The sequence below is a fragment of the Mauremys reevesii genome, linkage group 1 (assembly GCF_016161935.1).
Source record: "Mauremys reevesii isolate NIE-2019 linkage group 1, ASM1616193v1, whole genome shotgun sequence".
NCBI classification, from domain to species: Eukaryota; Metazoa; Chordata; order Testudines; family Geoemydidae; genus Mauremys; species Mauremys reevesii.
Window position 1 is genome coordinate 160382203 of NC_052623.1, and position 23044 is coordinate 160405246.

Genomic DNA, 23044 nt, shown 5'->3' on the forward strand with positions numbered 1-23044 from the left:
CAGCCCTGCTCCTGCTGAAGCCCTGAGCCCCAACAGATGCCTCCCATAGGGCTGAAGTCCCGAGACCTCCCTCTCCGCAGGACAGAAGCCGCTACTCCCATCTCCCCACCCCAGGGCAGAAACCCCAAGCTCCTCCCCCCAGCCTGATAGGCAGAGAATGGGGGTGGGGCCCTCCATGAGCCACACTTTAAAGTGTAAAAAAGCTGTATGTGGCTTGCGAGCCACGGTTTGGCCACCCCTAGCTTAGACTACATCTTGTGTCAATATGCACTAGGATCTAGAAAAGCTAATTAAGAAGTCAGGGTGACTAATTTGTAACTCACTAATGGACTCTAACACATAGTGACTCTGATGGACAAGAAGACCTCATCAAAACCATCAGCGTAAATTACTGCAAGTTTATTTTTTACAATATGGACAGTGCAGCAGTGTCAGAGCAATTCATTCAAATAGGCTTCAACATTTGTTTTCATCTTGGCTCTTTTAGTGCCTTGGTGACAGCCTTCCAGAAGATGGCTGAGGCTGTCTGAATTGTGAGAGCTCCACATCAAAATCCACAAAGGTATACATGTTATACTCATGATGCTGGAGGTTCTTGTAGGTAGAATTATCAAATTCCTCCTGTGCACATGCAGCAGCTGTTTTGGTCTCTGTGGAACAAAAATAAGACTAGTGAATCTAGTGATGCCAGAACAGAGATAACACTCTTTCTGACTGCATCAGTTCCATACAGTTGGAGACTCCTCATTCATTTAAGAAGGAAAAAAAAACAAAGTCAGCAGCTACAGTGTAAGGCTGAAGTTGCTAAACTTCTGTTTGTATCTTATAAGATACCAAGGAAGCACATCACACGTCTTTAAATGAAAATGCAGAACAACAGATTACTTGAATCAACTACCGTACCACAGGATTCCAAATATATGACTCCCTTACAGTGGAAAAAATTAGCAACAGTGCTTTTATTTCAACACACAAATTATTTACTATTGATGGATATGAGTCTGTCTCTCTTGAATGTTGCCTAGTATATACTTAATGTCACTTAGCTTTATTACATGGTTCCCCCCACAGCCAGAACATTAGGTGACACTCTTAGCAAGCCAAGAGATGCAAAAGAGCATTAATTACACATTTATATCTATCATGTCAGACCACAAAATAAGGACATTAAAACAAATTAAGCTGATGATCTTTCTAATAAAAACCTAGTTACAAAAAGGACTTCCACGAATTATTTCAATTGTGGCTGTATCAGAAAATATATCAAGGACTTTATATTTCAATTCCCGCACCCTCACATTATGAAATTCCTTGTATACGCTTTATTCTTTTCAAAACCTCACACTGGCTTTCTCTTCTAAAGAGATAATTCTGAATGAATAATAAAAAGCTTAAATTTCTGATACCACATATACTAAAGCTGACATTAATTTTTGTACTTTAGAAAAGATTACACTAGTTTAAATAAGATCTTTTATAACAACATTACTGTTGTGAAAGTAGAATGAATTATATTGTAAAAATAAGAATGGATTAAAGAAATGTTGTATGTACCTTTAAGCAGAAATAAGAAATGTTGAAATACAGGTGCCAGAAAAAGAAACATTAGGCATAAACAATGGTGCTAATGGCGAAACATTAACAGAAAATGGGTAATAGTTTGTAAGGAAATAAGATATGCATGCCTAGCCCAGGTAAACTTATCTGATTCTGCTTCCTTTGTTATCTTGTTAAGTTCTCACCCTTTTATCTGTATAAATAAGATAGTTTGTGTCTTGCATGGTGCTCACATTATCTGGGTGTTATTAGCAGAGCGCTGTGCTAATTAAACAGAGTGGTCTGACAAACTGTGAGTCCTGAGTCTAACTTTGATACTGTTCAATTCACTTTACCGCACAGGGAAATTGTGAGAAATTTTTTTCCAGAGCAAGAAAAGCAAAACAATATTTCCTATGCTAGCCTGTACTTTTAAATAAAAAGGGTTGACAGTCAGAAAGAAAGTTAAGTGCAATCTAGCAATAAAAGTTCGTGCCACTTGTATGCAGTGGTTTGCATTTGTTTATTTTATATCAAAACCTTTACCTTCTACAGTTATTTGTTTTTTTTTTGGTAATGCCACAGTCTCCCAGAAAAATAAACAAGCAAGAAATAGAACATTGTGTTTTCTCCTTAATCCTCCTATATTGGTGCAGTGATACCATATGTTTCAACACATGGATCTGTTGCATTTTATAACTGAGACTCTTGCAAATGTAACAAATCACAATTTTGTTTAAATGGCAGGTAGAACTATGAAGGTAAACAATCTAGTGCCTTCTATTCAGTTCCTAGCAGGACACATATCACAACAGAAACCACTACATACATATTTGAACTAGGTGTTGCAATCTTTGCTGGAAAGAGCTCAAAGAATAAGCAAGCTTAGAAAATAGTACAGTCAACCTGCAAGACAGGGTCCTTCTAAGTCAAGAGACAGATGTTCAGGAAAGAACAATCTCACTTTTTCCTGTCCATGATGCACTGCACTTGGTTCCTCAAAAGAAGACTTTATTCCCGAGTTCTTCCCCCATACTTCAATCTTCATATGCACTCTCTCTCAAGCAGAATGAGCTTTTCACATGATGTTCTTGTTAAGTGAGTCGGAGGTACACTTCTAAGTTACTTTGCTGGTAATTTTACTTACCAACAGCTAATGGCACATTTGTTTTGATGGATGTTTAGCATTCCTATTCCACTTTATGGGATGAAGCAGATTTAAAGTACAGATTTCTAAGTAGGAAAAATGTACAATATGTCTTGCAAGTTGGTCTGACTGCTGTGTTTGCAGATAAATGAAAGAAGAAACAGGAAGGAAATGTAGGTTACACAAAATCTGTGACCAGTGTTGTTAACTATTGCTCTTCTGTTTATAAAAAAAGACCAGCAAAAGACCAGCAACAATTTAAAAACTGTTAAATGAAAACCAGATTTTGCTGGTTTAAATAGGTGTAACTGAGAAGTAGCGCCTCCATTTACTTTAATGAAGTTACTCTAGATTTACTCTAATGAGTGACAGCAGAACCCAGGCCACTGTTTAAAATATGAACTAGTTAAGAAAATGGTGCATACTTCACTTTGATGCAGCAGTGCATTTTAGAATAAAGCCTTTCTCCAACTCACCAGAGGTTAACTAGACCCATTCCTTTAATTTTCTAGTTACTTTCTAGGTGTTAACTACTGAAGGGAGTGACTGAAGCTACAGGGCTTGGCTCTCTAAAGATAGTATTGTGGGGAAAGAGAAGCATCAAATATAGACAACCATAGGGAATGGTGTTTTTCGGCTTTCATAAGTGCCTTCCATTGGCTGTGTAGAAGAGCAAAAAGTTGGCAAGGTTAATCATAACAGTGATTGTATTTTAAAAATATTAAGGAAATATCCTTGGATTCTAACTCTGAAGGTAGGTCAAATTAATGGTTGACTTTTCCTTTAAATAAAACCTGCACCCCTTTTGCCCAGCACTGTCTCCTGAAAATTGACATGCAAAAAGCATTACTTGTCAGCTAAGCCTCTTGCAAATAATTCTGATCTTGCAAATAGGCCTTATTTGTGCTTTCATCCTTGCAAGTAGGCAGGTTCTTTATATTAAGTGTGCTAGCAAAATGGTAGCCAGATTTTTGAATGTCAAAAACAGGACACCTAGCATTCTGATGGGCTGGAGGAAGAGAAGGATGCACCACAGAAGGTGTTGAACAAGTTGGGATGGAGAAATTTTTCCTTTTATTGGACTATGGGGAACACAGGAAGTATCTGGCAATGGGGCTGAGGGTGTGGGATTCATGCAACTTGTGGGTGGGAAACTGAATTGTTTAAGGAGACCAGTTATAACCAGGAAGGTTAGGCGGGATACAGATATATGGCTGGGAGATGATTTGGGGAAGGCATGATGTGTGACAGAGAAAGACATCAATGCCTCTTGCTCCCCAGGCTATCTTATTGATTTCGTTGGGTCCTTTGCTGGCCTGACATATTGCTCACCTTACAAGTCTGCCTGTCTCACAGCTAACTCCTGCTCCTGTGATCTTCCTGTGCTATCCAAATCTGTTGCAATCTGTGGTATGGCAAAATTGAGGGAGACAGTGGCAGCATTTGAGCAAATGGGATGGTGGCACATTCAGCTCAGCAGAAAGGCAGCTACTGGGTTTGTATGCAGCAGTTATACAGGAAGAAAAAGGAGAGAATCCAGAGGTTGGGCACATGTCGCTGGCTGTCTTCAATGTGGTTCTACTGAAAGTGCAACAAAATCCTGATTTTATTACAACAGACTATGACTAAAACAGTCCCTCGAAACGGGAACAAGCTTGGTTATCTTATCTGTTAACAAGTATAATGTTGATTTAAGAAAAAAATATGTTTCCTTCCACCATCATAACTAGAAGCTGCACATTAAAAAGAGAGAAAGTTTTTCAACATAAGTACATATGATAGCAAGAATTTATCACCAAAGTGTGACTATTTCCTCCACAATGTGCTATATCAGCTAGCTTTATAACAGAATATGGAGACTCCAGATCAAAGAGTTGATGATATAGATATAATTAAAAATGTTATTTCAAGCCCCAGCCCCAGAAGAACCAATATAGTTCAAACAATTTAAAGCTGTACCCTGTGTAGTGCCTTGCTCTTCAGTCTGAGCTCCAGCTTCTTGAATGATCTCCTCCTCTGTTGTAGTGTTTACCATGAAGGGTGTTTCCTTCAAAAACTCCTCTTGCAGTTTAGGAGAAGCTTTTTCTTTTATCTCAGTCTCCTGTACCTCCCTTGTCTTGGTTTCTTCCCATTTCAATAAAGTCAGCTTTTGTTCCACTTCTTGCTGAGGCCCTGGTGGAACTTTTAGCTGTGCTGCTGCTGGTGGGGCTCCAATGGGAGGCTCTGCCAAGTGCCTAGATTCCTTAAGTCTGACGGCTGTTGGCTTTTGGCTTTCTTTAGCCTGTGTTTTTAAGACTGACTTCTGCAAATCTGTCCCTTTTGGGCTTTGTTTCACGGAAGGTTCTCTTGTTTCTGACTTTAATATTTTACTGTTGGCTGTTGCTGTTTTACCAGACTCCATCTGCTTGATGTGAGGCACTTCAAATTCTGGTCTGGGCTTCTTCTTAGGTATATATTCTTCATCTCCTTTCTCGGACAAGCTCTCTTCTGCCAATGTCATTACCTTCACTGTTCTGTTCTCAAAAAATAAGGGATCTCGTCTTGGAAACTCTACTCTGGTTTTAGTGGAAATTTCTGAGGCACTATCTTCTTCATCAGAATCAGAGCTAGAATCTGATTCAGAGCTGGATGAAGACTCTTCCTCAGCCAACTTCTTGCTCAAGCCTCCTCTTCTTGTGATAGAAGCCTTTCCCTCAAGTGAGGAAAGTGTTACTCGCTCAGGAAATGCTACCAAAGTTTTTCTTGACAAGAATTTCCTCACCTCTTCATCCGTAAGCTTTAAAGCTTCATCATTGCTAGTACTAGTTATGATCTTGGTCTCAACTTTATTTGCAGATGGTGGATGAGAACTAGGAAACAACTTTTTAGGGAATTCAACTGTTGTTTTGGTGGCCAGCAGTTTGGTGCTCTCCTGAGGTGCCACCACATCTAGGAAATGGCATAAAGAGGATTATTATCATTTCTGACACTCCTGTTAATTTGGAGATCCTAAACATCCAACGTTAAGTTTCTGAACTGCTCTGGTCTAAAAATCAAATCTGAAAGTATTATTTCATTAATTGCACAACCCTGGAAGAGACTGCTACAATTTTCTATATTGTGCATATATTTGAAGTGGTAAAAATAAGAACTCTACTTAGCATCAGACATTCTTTACTGCTAGAACTGGCTTTTGTTCCTTGCTGTGTCTGAATTCTTGTGAGAGCTCTGCAATGTCACTTTCTTTCTCTGTGCCTCAGTTCCCCATCAGTAAAGAGGGGACAAAAATATCTTCCTATTTCACAAGGGTGTTAGAAGAAATTCATTACTGCATGTGAGGTACTCAGATACTACAGTGATAAATATTATATATAAACCTAAGACAAAGAACAATAATTACTGAGTGATCATTTTGATAATCATCACAACAGAATAGATATCTTCATAAGCAACAGAGATAACTCATGAATGTTGCTTAGATGGCTAAATGTCTTTCCCTTGTTCAAGATCTAATATACAGTATAAAGTAACTGGTTGTAAAAATGTCCCTATAATTTACCTGCTGAATTGTTACATAAAACCACAAAATGCTGCCCCTTCCTCTTCTTGAGCTTTTCCACTTACTATTTTGCCTTCCTGCCTTCTTCCTCTCTGTCTGTTTCTCTGTGCTGGGAGTTCTCCACATGGACATTTCAGTGGATTTCCTGATTCTGTCATCAGCTCTCTGATTATTCCATACTGGGGACAGTAGCAAGCTAAGAGAAATTGCCAGCTCACCATTCTTTCTCTGAGTAGAGGTGGATACCGCCACTAAAGTTTACTGTCCAGATTGGGGATGCTGGAAAGAAAGCAGTAACTTCTAAACTGTTACCCACCCATGGGCCTTAGGTACTCAAGGCAGATTGTGTGGCCTGCTAGAGGAGTGGAAGACCAGTGACAGACTATTCTTGTGAGGACAGGGAGAACTTCAGGAAGAACTGGCAGCTGCCATGCAGCACTACTAAACTCTCCCACAAATAGCTGCATGATTCCCACTTTGGTGGGTAGTTTAGTGCAGCTCTGCCACATAACTTGGAAGTCCATGCTGCGTAACTTGGATCTAACGTACCACATAGTTCACAGGGTATTGATTATTTCTACACATACTTTTTCCACCAGTTTTACAGTTATGGAGATCAATTGGGATGTATGAGAAATAAGCGATTCCGAGTACAGTTAAGTCTTCAGCAACATGCGAGTTAAGACATCAGTAAAGTCACAGATGCGTGAAATTAAAAACATTTCATGAAGAGAAATATGGTAATTTTATTTATATTTCAAATACAGTAGTTTAAATACTGATTTATTATATAGGTATTATTTACTTAAAAATAATTTCTGAGACACAAAATGTATGTAAGGCATAGCAAAATCAAATACTGCGTCATCAACCCAGACACCATGGTCTACAGACATTGTCACCGATATTTGAGAAAGTTTATTCAAATATAAAAAGATCTTGTACTAAATACACAGGAAGTGGCAAGGTAAACACAAGAGTTGGGGGTGGGGGAAGGGAGTATTAACAGAGCAAAAGCTGGAGCTGTGTTCATGCTGGGAAGTCTTTAGAAACTGAACAAAAGAAGGCAGCAGCAATACTGAAATGGAGCATTAATACTGGACATCATTAAAGACTGGAAAAAAAGAATATGATTTAAAATTCAGTGAAGAATGAAATATATTTGTCAGCATATATCATTAACCATGCAATCAAATTATTAATGGTATAGAAGTTTAGTTAGGCACTCAGCAGAAGAGCATTTTCACAAAGTCAGTGGCTATATTAACAAGCTTTTTGACTAGCAATATTAAGGTGCTTCAAGCTTTGTAGCACAGGATGCACTCACCTAGGGATAGCTCAGTGGTTTGAGCATTGGCCTACTAAATTCAAGGGTGAGAGTTCAATCCTTGAGGGGGCCATTTAGGGCAGAGATTGGTCCTGCTTTGAACAGGGGGTTGGATTAAATGACCTCCTGAGGTCCCTTCCAACCCTGATATTCTATTAACTAATATTGAACTGAACTGGTTCTGTTGGAACAATGACACATCCCTGTCAGTGGCTGGCATGGACATATTATCCTCATGAGTGACTTAGAAGATAAACATAACAGTGGTATCATTAGCAGAGGCTCTATATCAGGGGTTGGCAACCTCTGGCATGCTGCTTGCCGGGGTAAGCACCCTGGCAGGCCGGGCCAGTTTGTTTACCTGCTGCATCAGCAGGTTTGGCTGATCACGGCTCCCACTGGCCACGGATTGCCGTCCCAGGCCAATGGGGGCAGCAGGAAGCCGTGGCCAGCACATCCCTCAGCTCGCGGCGCTTCCCACCACCGTTGGCCTGGGATGGCAAACCGCGGCCAGTGGGAGCCATGATCAGCCAAACCTGCTGACGCAGCAGGTAAACAAACTGGCCTGGCCCACAGGCCAGAGGTTGCTGACCCCTGCCCTAAATGATAGAAAACAGCAGCCAATAGGACTAGCAGAACCAGTTTAAAATGTGTTCATTGTCAGAAAAGTAGAATATTGAAATGTCATTTTTGTTCCCCATCAGTGATTTCTACAACAAATGTGTTCATTTTTATCAAGACAAAGAAGATTTTCACAGCCTCCTCAAGCTGGGATCTGAAAAATCAGGCTGTGTTCCATGTATTTTTATTACCAATAGAATACACTGGATGGAATAATCATGTACTCAAAGGAAGATGTCCTAATTGGTCTTTTTCTACACTATTCAGAGACTTACAAGAGTTAGAGATTCCAGAAATTGATGCTATGATACTACAGTGATGACAACCCTAAATGTACCATAAATAATTATTGTTTTATGTATATTTTTAGCAAAACCATGCTTCAAAACAAAGATACTATAAAAACAGTAACTGGCAGCAGCTATTGATTTAAAATATTTTAAGTTTGCAGTTCTCTGAGCATTATCAATAATGACTGGAAGGCAGCAAAGGCCCTCAGGTAAGATATCCAAGCTTTTATTTCCCAAGCTTTTTCAGAGATCAAAGTTAGGAATTGAGAGAGTTTGTTTGGGAGAAATCTTTTCAAGCAAGTTCTTTTTAATCTGTCTTTGACATGTTTGATTATTAAGTTATTTAAATTTTGCATATGCCTAGAAAATAACTTAGAGATGCAATGTCACATCTGAACAAATAAAAATAGGGTTCTAACTATATGTTATTTTCTAACAAGATATGCTCAGTCCTAGCTTCCTAAAAAATACTGAAAAATGGAAAGTTTGGGTCTGATGTACATGTGCATGTAAAAAGCTTAAATTACAAGCAACCAACATGATTGTTATGGATCAGATACTACCATTTTCCACTTCTTCAGAAAATGCCATTCAGTATTTTCATAAAATAATGCTAAACTAAGATTGAGGGCATTTAAGCAACTGTTTCCATTTTTTATGAAAACATTAAAAATACAAGTCATTGGCCCCAACTCTCTGAAGGGATCCACAAGCACATGCTCTTGAAGTCCATGGGACTATGCTCAGGAATAAGAGTCCACAATTCTGAATTATTTTTGTAGTATTAGGGCCTTGATCTTTACTCTGGTCAATTTCTATTTACAAACAGATAGCTGAAATTGTTGCTCAACTTTTACTCACTTTAAGTGATAAAAAAAATGACAGGATCTAGATATTACAGCATTTTATAAAGTCTCTATCTCAGGGTGGATAATAATCGGTTGATTTTTAAAATTTAAATTAAATACAGGTTTATTTTAAAAAGCTATTTAAAATTAAATTTGAAATTGTGACAACCTATATTAAAATCTAAACTTTTTAGAATCTATAAAATGATCTATAAAATCATTTAAATAATACTAAGCAGTACATTTGCTGCCAAGTTTTAAAGAAAGTCAAATCACTGAATTCGTGGAAGTTACTGGCTAAGCAATTGGAACGAGAGTTTGAAGTGCTAAACCTGCTTTTGACAGCAGTAGCCTCTTCTTCAAGTGCATAGAGAACTGTTTCAGTTTATTCAACTAGTTCAGTTCAATGATTAGTTCATTCAAAGTTAAGAAATCAATTTCTGTATTCAGTAAAACAGGAAGGCTTGTTTTCCTCTTCCAATCCTAAAACAAGATGTGAGGGGATGAGACCTACTAGTTCTAAAATCTTGAAGGGCTGGTAACCTAGAAACAATCAGTTGAATACACTAACTACAAATAATGCTTTCTTTGTTTAATAAGGAAGTTCGTTTTATATGCAAAACATGTTTTGATAAATTTTTTTTCTTACATATATAGCACATAAAAGGTAGTTTTATTTAACTAATAACTATTTTAAAAGGTTTCTGTGCATTTAATTGAATTTTAATTTCCATCCAAATAAAGGCTGATACAAATCATAATCTAAGAAGAAATGCATCATTAACCTTTTTCTAACATAAGGTAAAAGATTAATAATCCAAATATAAATAAATTAAACTACATAATTGATTAAACAAACATGTATAGAAATAGTGTATCCTCCTTGTTTGCAAAAAGCACCAAATTTAAATGCAAATTAACATGTTTTAATCATTAACAACCAATGAGAATCACTTTCTTTAGGAAAATAACTGAAAAAGTATAAATGCAAAACGAGATTAAAATCCATTATTTAAATCAAGATTTTCTGGTCACGGATTTGAATCATGATTAAAGTCCATGATTTAAAATCAATCTATCCTGTTCTCGCCTTTTGAAATTTCCATCCAGATTCTGACTTAGGTCACAGGCAGAGATGATCCGAATACCCCTGAGCTTTCTGAGTGTTTCGAAGTTCCAACCCAGATCTGTATTCTACTTAGTTTGCAAGCTCCTCAGGGGAAGGACTGCTTTTTGTTCCATGTTTGTACAGCATCCAGCACAATGGGCCCTGATCCATAACTGGGGCCCCTAGGTGCTAGTGCAATACCAACATTATCTTGCAAATAGTACCTTTCTTTATAATGGGCCACACCCCCAACCCACCAGAGGCCAATGTCCCAGGCTCTGAGGGGAATGTTTGAAGTCCAGATCCAAGTTTTACAGTTTATACCCATCTCTAGTTACAGGTGAAAAGTGAATTTTGAAGACTCATTGCAGTCACTTTTTGTCCACATGCCAAAGCCACTTCATACTGGGATCCCAGCAGTCTGCTAAACTGAGGCCAAAAAAATCCAATAGCTTAGCTGTTGCAGGTAAGATTTGAGGTGTATTCGCTGCACTGGGGTGGGCAGGAAAGAAATGTTTGGCTTAAAACAGTGGTTCTTAACCAGGGGGTCCAGGGCCCCTTGGGGGGGCCACGAGCAGGATTCAGAGGGGCCACCAAACAGGACCAGCGTTAGACTCGCTGAGGCCCAGGACAGAAAGCCAAAGCCCCACAGCCTGGGGCTGAAGCCCAGAGCCCTGCCACCTGGAGCTGAAGAAGCTGCCTTAGAAACTTAGCTTCATGGTGGCCCTGTGGTTTGAGGCCCCAGGCAATTGTCCTGCTTGCTACCCCTTAATGCCAGCCCTGCTGTTTATATGCAGAAAACTAGATGTTGTGAAACAGGTGGGCCAGGGAGTTTTTATAACATGTCGGGGGGGGGGGGGGAGGCTTCAGAAAGAAAAAGGTCTACATTTTGCCTGATACAAACCAGTTGCTACTAGTCCTTTGCTAACATGGGCGTGTGGCAAAGCCCATCTGTTTGATGAGCACTAGTGCAGGTGGAGGCAGTTGAGGGTGGAATTTCCATGTGGTGAGGGGTTTAAGCTTTATTGGTTTGCTGATTCACAATAAGATGAAGTGTGGTGAGAAGCTGTTGTTTTGGACAGTCTGTTTCATATGGTCCTATAGTGTATATATATCTTTTAATTACTTCTAGGTTCATTCTGTGCCAAAAAAAATAAAAATTCAGTGCACAATATTTTAAAATTCTGCAAATGTTATTTGTCAAAATAGCACTCCATAATTGCGCCAGTTTCAATTATTTTGGTAATTTATTTCAAAATACCTGTCTGCAAGTATGTCTGTAACAATACAGACACACACAAAAATTCCCCCAGGAGTAGAGAGTTAAAGAAACCTCTATGACAACCCAGTTCCTGTTTTTCTGCCCTCTTCGCTGCCTCTCCAAGCCCAGCCAGGGGGCTAGATACCCACAAACCCTTCCCCCCAACCCAAGCCCAGCCGCAGGGCCTGCCAGCCAATACACCCAAACCACCTCCCCCCGAGAGCCCAGCCGCGGGCCCCCCCAGCTCAGACACCTGCACCCCCTCCCCTCAGAGCCCAGCCCAGTCACCCCTTCCCCCGAGAGAGAGAAAGCCTGATACTCAGTTCCAGGCTTGCATAGAGTTTCCTCTGCGCCACGCTCTCCTTCCCTCAGGGCATGCTGGGAACTGCAGCTGTCAGGAACCCTCTAGCTCAGGAGTTCTCAAACTGTGGGTCAGGACCCCTCAGGGGGTTGTTAGGTTATTACATGGTGGGATCGTGAGCTGTCAGCCTCTACCCCAAACCCCGCTTTGCCTCCAGCACTTATAATGGTGTTAAATATATTAAAAAGTGTTTTTAGTTTATTGGGGGAGGGGTTGCACTCAGAGGCTTGCTGTGTGAAAGGGGTCGTCAATACAAAAGTTTGAGAACCACAGCTCTAGCTCCCTCTCCCTCCCCCCAGCGATGTCTTCTATGTGCAGGCTGCGTTCTGCTGGGTCCAGCAGTCCCTAGTGGCGGCTAGCAGCACTGCAGCCCATTTCTGTGGGGAAAAGGAAATTCTGTGCACATGTTAATTTCAGCAAAATTCTGCATTGCACAGTGGCGTAGAATTCCCCCAGGAGTATTAAATGTATGTCACAGGTGTCCAAAGGGTGGGAGTCCTTTGATATGGATTATGTTTAAAATGAAAATCAAAAATTGATAAAATTGCCCCTCCCCCTTAAGATGTATAAATAGTTACATGACATAGAAGAATAAATCAAAATTTGTAATCTGGACATTCTACAGACTAAAAGCCATTCAAATTGCTTCTTGTTAAATACTAAATGAAAAATGAAGTTTCTATTAGCTGTGCACCTATTTTAATGTGCTCATATACATGACAAATGCACACAACCATCAATTTAAGAAAAATAAACATCTTACTCTTTTCTTGACTTTTTTTAGAGCCCTCTGATTTGGTGCAGAGAGAAAGAGATGGAGAGGCGCTTCGGAGTCCCCATGCTTCTAGTTGTAAAGTCTGCAAAATTAAAATAAATAAAAAAAAGATTTGTTTGATTAGATAAAACTTTGATTTTTCATCTGCAGTGTTCTTCTGATTTACTGTTAACTACCGTTTTGCGTAAGGTGCAAAGAGGGATGACTGACGTGAATTCCCTGGATGCAGTACAAAGGTGATGGTGGAATGGTTATCTCATTGGGATTCCTCTCACAGATTTGCTTTCTGTGAAACAGCAGAGACTATAATCAGAAATTCCTGTTCCTAAATTATACAGATAAAATACTGATGCTATCTGTGTATACCACTTATACTAAGGAATAATACAGTTAAACTAAGCAAACATTTAAAAGTATGGAAGGAAACAGGTAAAGCTAGATAGTTAAACACACTCAGCTCATAGAATCTCTTACAGTATGATTTTATAGACCAGAAACCCTCATGACATCCACTCACTCTACATTACATCAAATACAAAAATGTTAAAAGAACATTAGTTAGGTTGCAAAAGCCAAGCACTCACACTTCGGGAACTGCTAGATTTACCATTATCTGTCCTCCTTGCACATCCAAGCTGTGCACTGAAGAGGAGCCTGTGAAAAAGACAGTATGCTAACATGTAACTGCAAGATCCTAATGCATATGCACAAGGAAGCCAAGTTAAGGTTGCATGAACAACCATAAACCTGTATGCAGTGTTGTTGAAGCAGTGTTGGTTCCAGGATTTTAGAGAGACAAGGTAGGTGAGGTAATATCTTTTATTGGTCCAACTTCTGTTGGTGAGAGAGACATGCTTTCTTCACAGGTCATGATTTGGATGGAGCCCAATCTTGCTCTCTTTTTCCTACCTGGAAGTTGGAAGGGCTTCTACAACAAAGGTGCCCCCTAGGAGGGTATGTGGCATGAGACACTGGAACCACAAGCTGGGTCTGGAGAGAATTTATGGAGGGAACCCAGCTCCAGCCTCTCTCCACTGCCCTGGCTACTCTCGTAACAGCTGCTCTGGCAGCAGAGTATCTGCTACTTGTTCAGTACTCAGGCCAGGTTCTTTGTAATGGTCAGGATTTCTGGTAAGCTGGAAAAAGGATCCATTACATTCTCTATAACGGAAACATTAGGCAACCTAGGGTGACCAGACGTCCAGATAAAATCGGGACCCATTCCAATATTCAGTTGTTTGTCCTACATCCCGACGGATGTATGGTCGGGATACCATTTGTCCCTATATTCTGGCTCGGGGCTTTTTTGGGAGGGGGGGAGAGGGGGGGCGCTTCGGCAGTGCTCCAGACCTGCCCCTCCCCAATGTGTCCCAATATTTTGTTCATGTAATCTTGTCACCCTTCGGCAACCTAAATATAGGGGTTTCTACCAGCTCCCCCTTATGCAGTTCCAGTGCAGGCTACAAACTCTATTAAGTCATGACTCTCCTGCTTCGTATGGTCTGGAGTTCCCTTCAGTCCCCTCAACATTATTAGCCTGATACTCCAAAATTGTGCTTTTTACTCTCTCGTATACATGCCAGACAACAATCCTCCATCACAACCACATTTTATTGTCTATTCTCAATACACATTCCAGAAACACCTTATGGAATATTATTAGATGGAATTTGAAAGGGGGGGGGGAGGGTAAAAAGATTGGACAGGCAAATCCAATCTAATTTATCCATGCTTCTTATATGGATTAGAAAAACCATTACACCTTCCCCATTTTGAACTGGAGACCAACACCTACCACTCATATACAGACCACATATTTACCTACATCCAATCAATTCTACACAAACACCTCAATCATCAACCCCGACTACTATGGCCAGAATAGAAGAGTGTTTCCAATGCGTCTATAAAATGTATCACATTTTCATTTGCAGACAACTATTGCAAAAATTTCTCAAAAGATGTGGTTATGAAATATGTATATCAAAGCTGGATGCAGGCAGTTAGGACTGTTCTGAGTGAGGGCAATGTGATTTTACACATGCATCTGTAAGAGTCTATGAACTGTGAATACATTTAAGTATTTGTTTACCTACCCTTCACTATTTATTTCCTTGCTTTTAAAATGTTCAGGAATTTTAGGGGGGCTGGGGGGGGGGCCGAAGACTAGAAATTTAAAAAACCTGGTAAAAGCAGCAAAGAGTCCTGTGGCACCTTATAGACTAACAGACGTATTGAAGCATGAGCTTTCGTGGGTGAATACCCACTTCGTCGGATGCACGTATTCACCCACGAAAGCTCATGCTCCAATACGTCTGTTGGTCTATAAGGTGCCACAGGACTCTTTGCTGCTTTTACAGATCCAGACTCACACGGCTACCCCTCTGATACAAAAAACCTGGTAGCGTTCCTTAACTTACACAGTAGCAAAGTTCATGTTCATTTAAAAGAAAACAGCTATAGAGCACTTACAAGTTTAAAAATTTCACATGTTCATGGCTTCCCATAGCTCACTCTGCAAATTTTAAACTGTACTGTAAAACCAGGTCAGGGGACAACTATTTTGTTACCAGAGCCTCTGACTCGGTTATTTATGTAGCACAGAAAGGTCCAAAATGCGCTTCCAAAACTAACATTATTGGTATTATCCAAATTTTGAGTCAAAGAAAATACCTTTGAGTTTTACTCCTTTTCTGTTCAAGAAGAAATTTCACAAAACAACCTTTTGCACTTATACTTCTGGAGAGTAGCTATATTAGGAAAAAATAATAGTACTCATACTGCAGCAGCCAGATAACAAAATGCTTAGACCCAAATTTCATGATACAGTGATAAAAATGCCCCTCAAGGCCAAAGCTGAAGCTGTTTCACACAGCTGCTGTAATACAGGTACTCATTTTTTCTATTTTAGACAAAACTGAACCATCTCTGCTGGAAAGGTTTCAAGGGCTTCCCCTGCCCTGCAACCAATTAACCATTTTTCCAGAAGAGTCAAGGTAATGCTGCCCAGTGTGCATTCAAGCATTATAGTGTTATTCTGTAGAGCAATTATTTGTTGTTTATACTGTTTCCTTCCAGAATGACATTTTTGGCCGTATTGGATCATGTTTTACATTCTGCCATATTGTGTCCTAGTTTATATTATGTTGCACTAAAAGGAAAAACACAGAAAAAGTAAACAGCAAGTAAAGCTCAAATATTTGTTGACACTGTGGGCTACACTCAAAGTATGCAATAGTGAACAATCCTGTTTTGGTAGAAAAAGATACATAGTTTGGCAGAAATCAATTTAAAAAATAATAATTTTGGAAGATAATAGTAATGTTTATTTTTAAACATTTTTATCTATTTAAATTTTCACAATAGCAGGAAATTCTGAGGGATGTCGGACAATAATTATTTAATGACAGTAGATGTTGAGATTCAAAAAGTTAAAGCATAACAACTGTTAAAACATTAATTGTCAACATCACACATCAAAATAGACAAAGTATATCCTTAAAATTAACTAATAAATTCTTACTTAAATAATTTCGTACTTTGCCTATCTGTACATTTCATTTAATCAATAGAAATATTTTTGTCAGTTTGTGTGTGTACACTGAAATTGACATTTACTGATAAAAATCTAATCCTTCCAAGCCTAAAGATACACAGTACTTTTTTGCCAACTCTATGGGCTTGTCTACATTACCCACTGGATTGACGGGCAGCGATCGATCCAGCGCGGGTCGATTTATCGCATCTAGATGCGATAAATCAACTGCCAAGTGCTTTCCCATCGACTCCGGTACTCCAGAAGGGCAAGAGGTGCACGCGGAGTCGACAAGAGAATGTCAGCGATCGACTTACCGCTGTGAAGACACCACGGTAAGTAGATCTAAGTATGTCAACTTCAGCTACGTTATTCATGTAGCTGAAGTTGCGTAATTTAGATCGATCCCCCCCCAAACACACACACAGTGTAGACCAGGCCCATCTCTGAGGCACATGGAACAGAATTTGAGATCTGGTCATGGACTATCTACGTATGTATCTAGCCCAGTGTCAGGCAGTAGCCACTACCTGTTAAAGAAAGACAAAAATCAATTTAAACACACACAGTCAAATGTAAAATGAGATACAGTATGTGTGTGTAGGATTTTCTTCCTGATGCTTCAAAAAGTAAACTGACTATAATTGGCATAAGATTTGTTTTCACCTCGAGCTGTTTCTTGCATTATTGTGTAGAAACATTTAAGACTCGTTGCAGAGAAGCCCTTGCATACTAGCGCTTATAACTAGGATTGGCGGAATTCTATTTTTTTAAAATAATTTTGACAGATAATATTGATGTTTATTTTAAGCATTTTTTATTTTTATTAATTTTTATATTAATTGGTTTAAATTTTCAGTTGCAGGAAACTGGGGTGGAGTCAAACAATAATTATTTAATAACAGTAGATATTGAGATTAAAAATTTAAAGTTTTATAACTATTAAAACACAAATTGTCAATATCATGTCAAGAACTATAATTGATCTTAACCAAAAAAAGCCAAGAAGCGATATCCTTAAATCAACAACTCAGACCTGTTGTTATTATTCATTCACTAGTCCATTTGTAACAAGCATAACTTAAAAGTCTAAATCCACTGGATTTTTTACTGTAATAAGTTCTCAGGCAGCGTTTTTCCTACTTTCCCTATCTATAATTTTTTATTATTATTGATGGAATATTTTTCATCAGTTTGTGTATGGACAGTGATATTGACATTTATTGGTAAAAATCTAATCCTTCCAAGCCTGCTTATAGCCATGCTTGAAACAATTTTCAAGCACCATTCTAACAGATTGCATCAAACGAAGCCCAGTCTGCCTGAGCCTCATCTTCATGAGGAAGGCTAACAAGCATTAGACTGGGGCAGGCAAACATTTTGGCCTGAGGACCACATCGGGTTTCTGAAACTGTATGGAGGGCTGGTTAGGGGAGGCTGTGCCTCCTCAAACAGCCAGGCCTGGCCCAGCCCCCGCCCCCTATCTGACCTCCCCCTGCTTCTTGCTCCTGGACTCCCTGCCCAGGACTCCTGCCCCCTCCAACCCCGGCCTGTTCCCTGATGCCCCCCCCTGCCCGGGGCCCCTACCTCATCCACTCCCCTGACCACCACTGGACACCCTGCCCCTGACTGCCCCCCTAGCGCCCCATCCACCCCCCCATCTTCCTGACTGTCCTCACGGGATCCCTGCCCCCATTCAACCCCCCGCCCCAACCTCTGACCACCCCCTCAAACTCCCCTGCCCTCTATCCAACCAACCCCTACTCCGCTCCCTGCCCCCTTACCGCACTGCCTGGCGCACCAGTGGCTAGCAGCGCTACAGTCGTGCCTCCCAGAGCACTGGGACAGGCAGCCATACTACCCAGCTGGAGCCAGCCACGACATTGCACCGCCCAGAGCATTGCGCCTGTGCAATGAGCTGAGGCGGCAGGGGAGGGGGAACAGCATGGGAAAGGCCGGGGTCTAGCTCCCCCCAGATGGGAGCTCAAGGGCCAGGCAAGAGGGCCCCACAGGCCAGAAGTGGCCCGTGGGCCATAGTTTGCCCACCTCTGTATCAGACACACCTTTCTCCTGTGGTGTGGGCATGACCAGACACGAAGCTTGGGCTCTGCTAGGAGGGACAATAGCAGTCCTGGATACTGAGGCATGCTGACAGGCAAACAAGCTGGAATGGTCTGAAAATTTGCAGTGACACATTCTCCAGATAGGCCTCCCTCTGCACTGGAGCCTGTCTACAATAGGGCACTGAGCCACATCACTTTGGCTGGGGCCAGAAAGGGCCAGCGCAGCTCTGTGCTCCTAGCCACAGCACTGCTGCATGCGGGCAGGTCTCCCCGTAGGGTTGCCAGGTGTCTGGTTTTCAGTGGCTGGGAACCGTAGCCAATGGGAGTTGTGGGGGCAGCAGACAAAGCCGCCAGGCCGCAACTCTGCGTAGGAGCCAGAAGGGGGACAAGACCCTGCTTCCGGGAGCTGCCTGAGGTAAGCACTGCCTGGAGCCTGCACCCCAACCCCCTTCCACGCCCCCCCAACCCCCTGTCCCAGCCTTGACCCTCCTCCTGCCCTTCAAGCCCCTTGATCCCAGCCCAGAGCACCCTCCTGCACCCCAAACCTCTCATCCCCAGCCCCACCCCAGAGCCCTCACCCCCCACCGTGAAAACGAGCGAGGCTGGGCAGAGCGAGCGAGGGGGCGGGGCAGGGTGTTCTGCGTTGTGCGGGGGGGGGGGGGGGGAGTTGGCCACCCCAGGCTCCAGAGCGGCGAGGCCTCACTGCCCCGCCTGCCCAGCACAGGGGCAGCAGCAGCCTCAGTCTCTCTCCTCGGGGTGAGCAAAAGGCTGCGCCCTCCCAGCACATGCACAGCCCCGCCCCCGCCAAGCCGCACCCACCCCACGCCCAAAGACGCATGCGCAGCACCTATGTCGCCGCCCCCCCTTGTGTAGAGGCTCCCTGTGGGCAGGTGAAGCACGGACAACATGACGCATGCGCACTAGCCCCACCCCGCCGCTTACCCCGGCCAGGAAAACTGCCCCCGGGGGAGTGGAGTGGCGGCAGAGCCCGGACGCATGCGCAACTGCTACTCTCCTTGCGCCCCTACAAGGGAGTCAGTGGCCCCTTGAGACAGTGCGCGCGGGGGCGTGGCTGAGTTCTGGCGCAGGCGCCACAGCCCTGGGGTGATGAGAACGGGAAGCCCCGCTAACGCGAGCCGGCCAAGCGGGGACAGGTGCTTGCGCCTCCCCCACGCCGCTCACCTTGCGAGTCACGGCCCGGCCGCAGCCCAGCAGCGCGGAGGCGGCCATGTCTGTGTCCCCCGAACCGGCCCCCCAGCGCCTCGGGGAAACACGGCACCAGCGGCAACGGTCCCACCCCTCGGGGGCCTCGTTCTGAGTGTCCCCGCGGCGTGGGCGGGGCCTCGGTGCAGCACCTCCCTCCCCCGGCAGGCAGCGTTCCGTCTGCCCCGCCCACCGCCCCCAGAGCCAGCCCCTTCCCTCCGCTCCCTGGCGCTGCTGGCCGCAGGCGTGACGGCCCCACCCACGTGAGCAGCCCCCACGCCCTGCGAGGGGACCGGCCCCCCTCTCACAGCGGAGGACGCTGAAGCCCAGAGTGTAAAGTCAGGGTGACCTGCCCGAGAGCACGTCCCGCGAAACAGGAGAAGCGCTGGGGTCCTATTGGGTCCTGGGAAGCGCATACTCCAGCTTGGTGACAGGGGTAGGAGGTCTTATGTCCCTGATACTGCGGTCATGACTTCACATCCCTGTGCTTCAGCCACAGCACAGGACTATCCGGCCCCTGTATAAACTAAGTGCCAGTCCTGAAGCATCCAAAGAACGGGAGAGAAGATTGGCTATGATCGTTTGTAAAGACAAAGATTTTCCAACAAGACACTGTTAGCTCTTGTCAGTGTAGTTTTCTAAGGCCTCAATCCTGCAAAACACCAACTACTAAACAGAGGGCTTATTACCTCCAGTATTAAGTGTTGTGCAAGATTAGATCTTAATTTTGCAGGGAACCAGTATATTAGCAAGGAGCATGCCATATAATTAAATTTTTGCTTGGAAATAGGAACACAGTGCATAACAAAGTCTAAATAGCTTGCAATAACAGGTGAAGGTGCAGTGACATTTTAAAAATACCTTAACTAGTTATAGTGATATTAGGAAAACACTTTTAAACTGAGTGCTAAATGAAATAAGTATTTATCAATTACCTTTTAGGACTGTATGCACACAATCAATGCCCTGAAGTATCCAGTGTTACTATCTAGAACCAACGAAGCGGGTATTCATCCACGAAAGCTCATGCTCCTATACGTCTGTTAGTCTATGAGGTGCACAGGACTCTTCTGCTTTTACAGATCCAGACTAACACGGCTACCCCTCTGATGCTATCTAGAATGATAATTTCTAACATTTATAGAACATGCACTAGGACTTCTTTTTCAAAATACTGTTCAAACATTAACTAATAATTATCGGAGTACATGTCAAGTAAGTACACAGTGTTGTCCATATTTTACAAATGGGGAAACTGAACAATCAAGGCCATAAATTCTCTGTCTCAAAGTTCTCAGCATAGTTTGACAATTTACTTTTATGCAGGTTCCTGTGCGTAGAGCTCTTTGTAGGATCAGAACCTAAATTACTTGGCCCAGGACCTATGGTAAGTATGTGACACATGTAGGGTTTAGAACTCAGGAAAACTGCCTTCTTAGCCTTAGTTCACACCACTAAACTACACTGCCTTCTGAAACTAGACTTAAATAAACTGTTACTTACAGAGACTTTTATAAAAAAGAAAAATCTAGGCACTGAAGTGTAGCAAATTTAGATTGAATCACTTCTAGTTTATATAGTCATAGTATCATTTGTATTGATATTAATTAAAGCTTCCTGCTTTTTAATAAAATCTTGCCTTTCTATAAAGCTTTGCCTGATGAAAGTTATAATTTACATAGACCAAAAGTAGAACAGACTTATCTGATCATTTGAGGGAAAATACCTTTGATTCTTAGGCCCCACTTCTACAAACATCCATGTATGAGTAATTTTACAGACATGAATTATCTCATTAACTTCAGTCAAACTACTCATGCATAAATTTAAAGTGTCTGCAAAATCTGGGGTATTAGTCAATGTTTAAGGGACATTGTCAATTTGCATTTTTGATTAATTTAAAAATATTCAGTGTTCTTATAGTAAGTCTATAAATAGTATGTCCTGATAGTTTAAAAAAAAATCCTTTAGAACATATGAATATAGAGGCTTTCCTGTTCCTTTCTTTATATTTATCAGAAGGGAGCTTTGGTTGAGCATGGGATCCAGGATGCCAAACATCCTCAGGCCCACTCTTTTTTACCTCTTCTCTTTGTGCTACTTGTTCTGTTTCAGCTGTCCTGTGACTGTTATTGATTAGCACTCCTTGCAAAGCCCCGGGGAAGGGAAAGCACCATTAACAAAGCAGTCTATCACTAAGTAATCACAAATGTGTTAAGGGCTATTTTGCAATGTATTTAAAATTATTCCACATTATTCTCATGTTTTGAGGACAGAGTTCCAAATATGGCATGGGAACACAAAAGTACAGTCACACAAAACATACACTGCAGCTTATTGGAAACCCAACAACTGGATCAACTGATTTGGCTGCCAGCCACATATGATAACGGTATAGAATATAACCAGCAATTTGTGCTGAAGACAGCATCACAGAGAAATTTGGAGTGTGTGTCTGCACTACAGTCACACAGGTAATGTATTCACATTCCAAATTTTTGCAGGTATTTCCTTAATATTTTCTTCTTCAGAGCGCTGCAAATCCCTGTCAGAAATCAGAGGAAATCTTTCCCCTAACTTTTAAAAAAATACATTTCCCTCAATCTTGTGACCACCTCCTCCCTTTTCTATCTTCTTTGTCCAAATTTCTTGTCAGATGCAAAAGCAGCCTTTGTACATTGGATGGTTTTTAATTGCTTGAGTTATCAGAAAAGAAAACACAAAAGAATTGAAAAGGGACATCTGGCAAAGGCTTCAAATTTTTCAATAAACTTATTGCACATAATACAGCTGTGCCATTGTAGTTCTGTAGCACAGATGCTGCCTACATCACTGGAAGGGGATTTTTCTACCTTTTTTGAGTGGTGGTAGCTAGCTCAATGAAATAACTTTTCTGTTGATCTAACTCCTTGGGGCAGACATGACTAGGTCAACCTAACTACACTGTACAGAGCATGAAATTTTTCACAGCCCTGAGGGCTGTACTTAGATCAACCTAATTTTTAAGCAGAGACCAGGCCTCAGAAAGAGGTATTACTGGCAGTAAGATCTCTGTAAGCACTTGGGTTGTCCTTTGTTTGCTTTTGAAACCATGCATGAAAGATTACAGGTAACTGATTAGAAGTGATCAAATAGAAATCCAGCCACCCAGATTCTGAAGTCCAGGAACCTCTTTGCCTCAACATTCAAACACTTCTTCTATTTGGTCTTCTGTGCAGATCTTACTGTTTGAAACACCCTTCATCTTTCTACAAAAAACAGAAGTACTTGTGGCACCTTAGAGACTAAGGTGCCACAAGTACTCCTGTTCTTTTTGCGGATACAGACTAACATGGCTGCTACTCTGAAACCTTCATCTTTCTGCCTCCCTCTCTCTTTTTTAATCTCAACTAGGATCATCTTTTTCTTCCCTTGCCTATCCTCTTAATTTA

General features: G+C 41.8%; 1 protein-coding gene across 4 annotated transcripts; it reads right to left on the minus strand.

The window, feature by feature from the left end:
* Positions 1-378: 378 nt before the first annotated feature.
* NDUFV3 (NADH:ubiquinone oxidoreductase subunit V3) lies at positions 379-19777 on the minus strand. Of its 4 annotated transcripts, none has more exons than XR_005592921.1 (5): positions 19593-19777; positions 12801-12894; positions 4643-5611; positions 4016-4088; positions 514-650 (listed from the first exon to the last, which is right to left on the minus strand). XR_005592921.1 is itself a non-coding variant. In XM_039520895.1 (4 exons), exons 1-4 carry the CDS (start codon positions 19638-19640, stop codon positions 484-486), a joined length of 1278 nt encoding a protein of 425 aa, XP_039376829.1. In that variant the 5' UTR covers positions 19641-19772; the 3' UTR covers positions 379-483. The 4 variants fall into 4 exon arrangements, 1 of the variants encoding a protein (XP_039376829.1); XR_005592923.1 differs by having other exon boundaries at positions 579-650; positions 4016-4261; XR_005592922.1 differs by having other exon boundaries at positions 579-650; positions 4016-4264.
* Positions 19778-23044: the final 3267 nt, after the last annotated feature.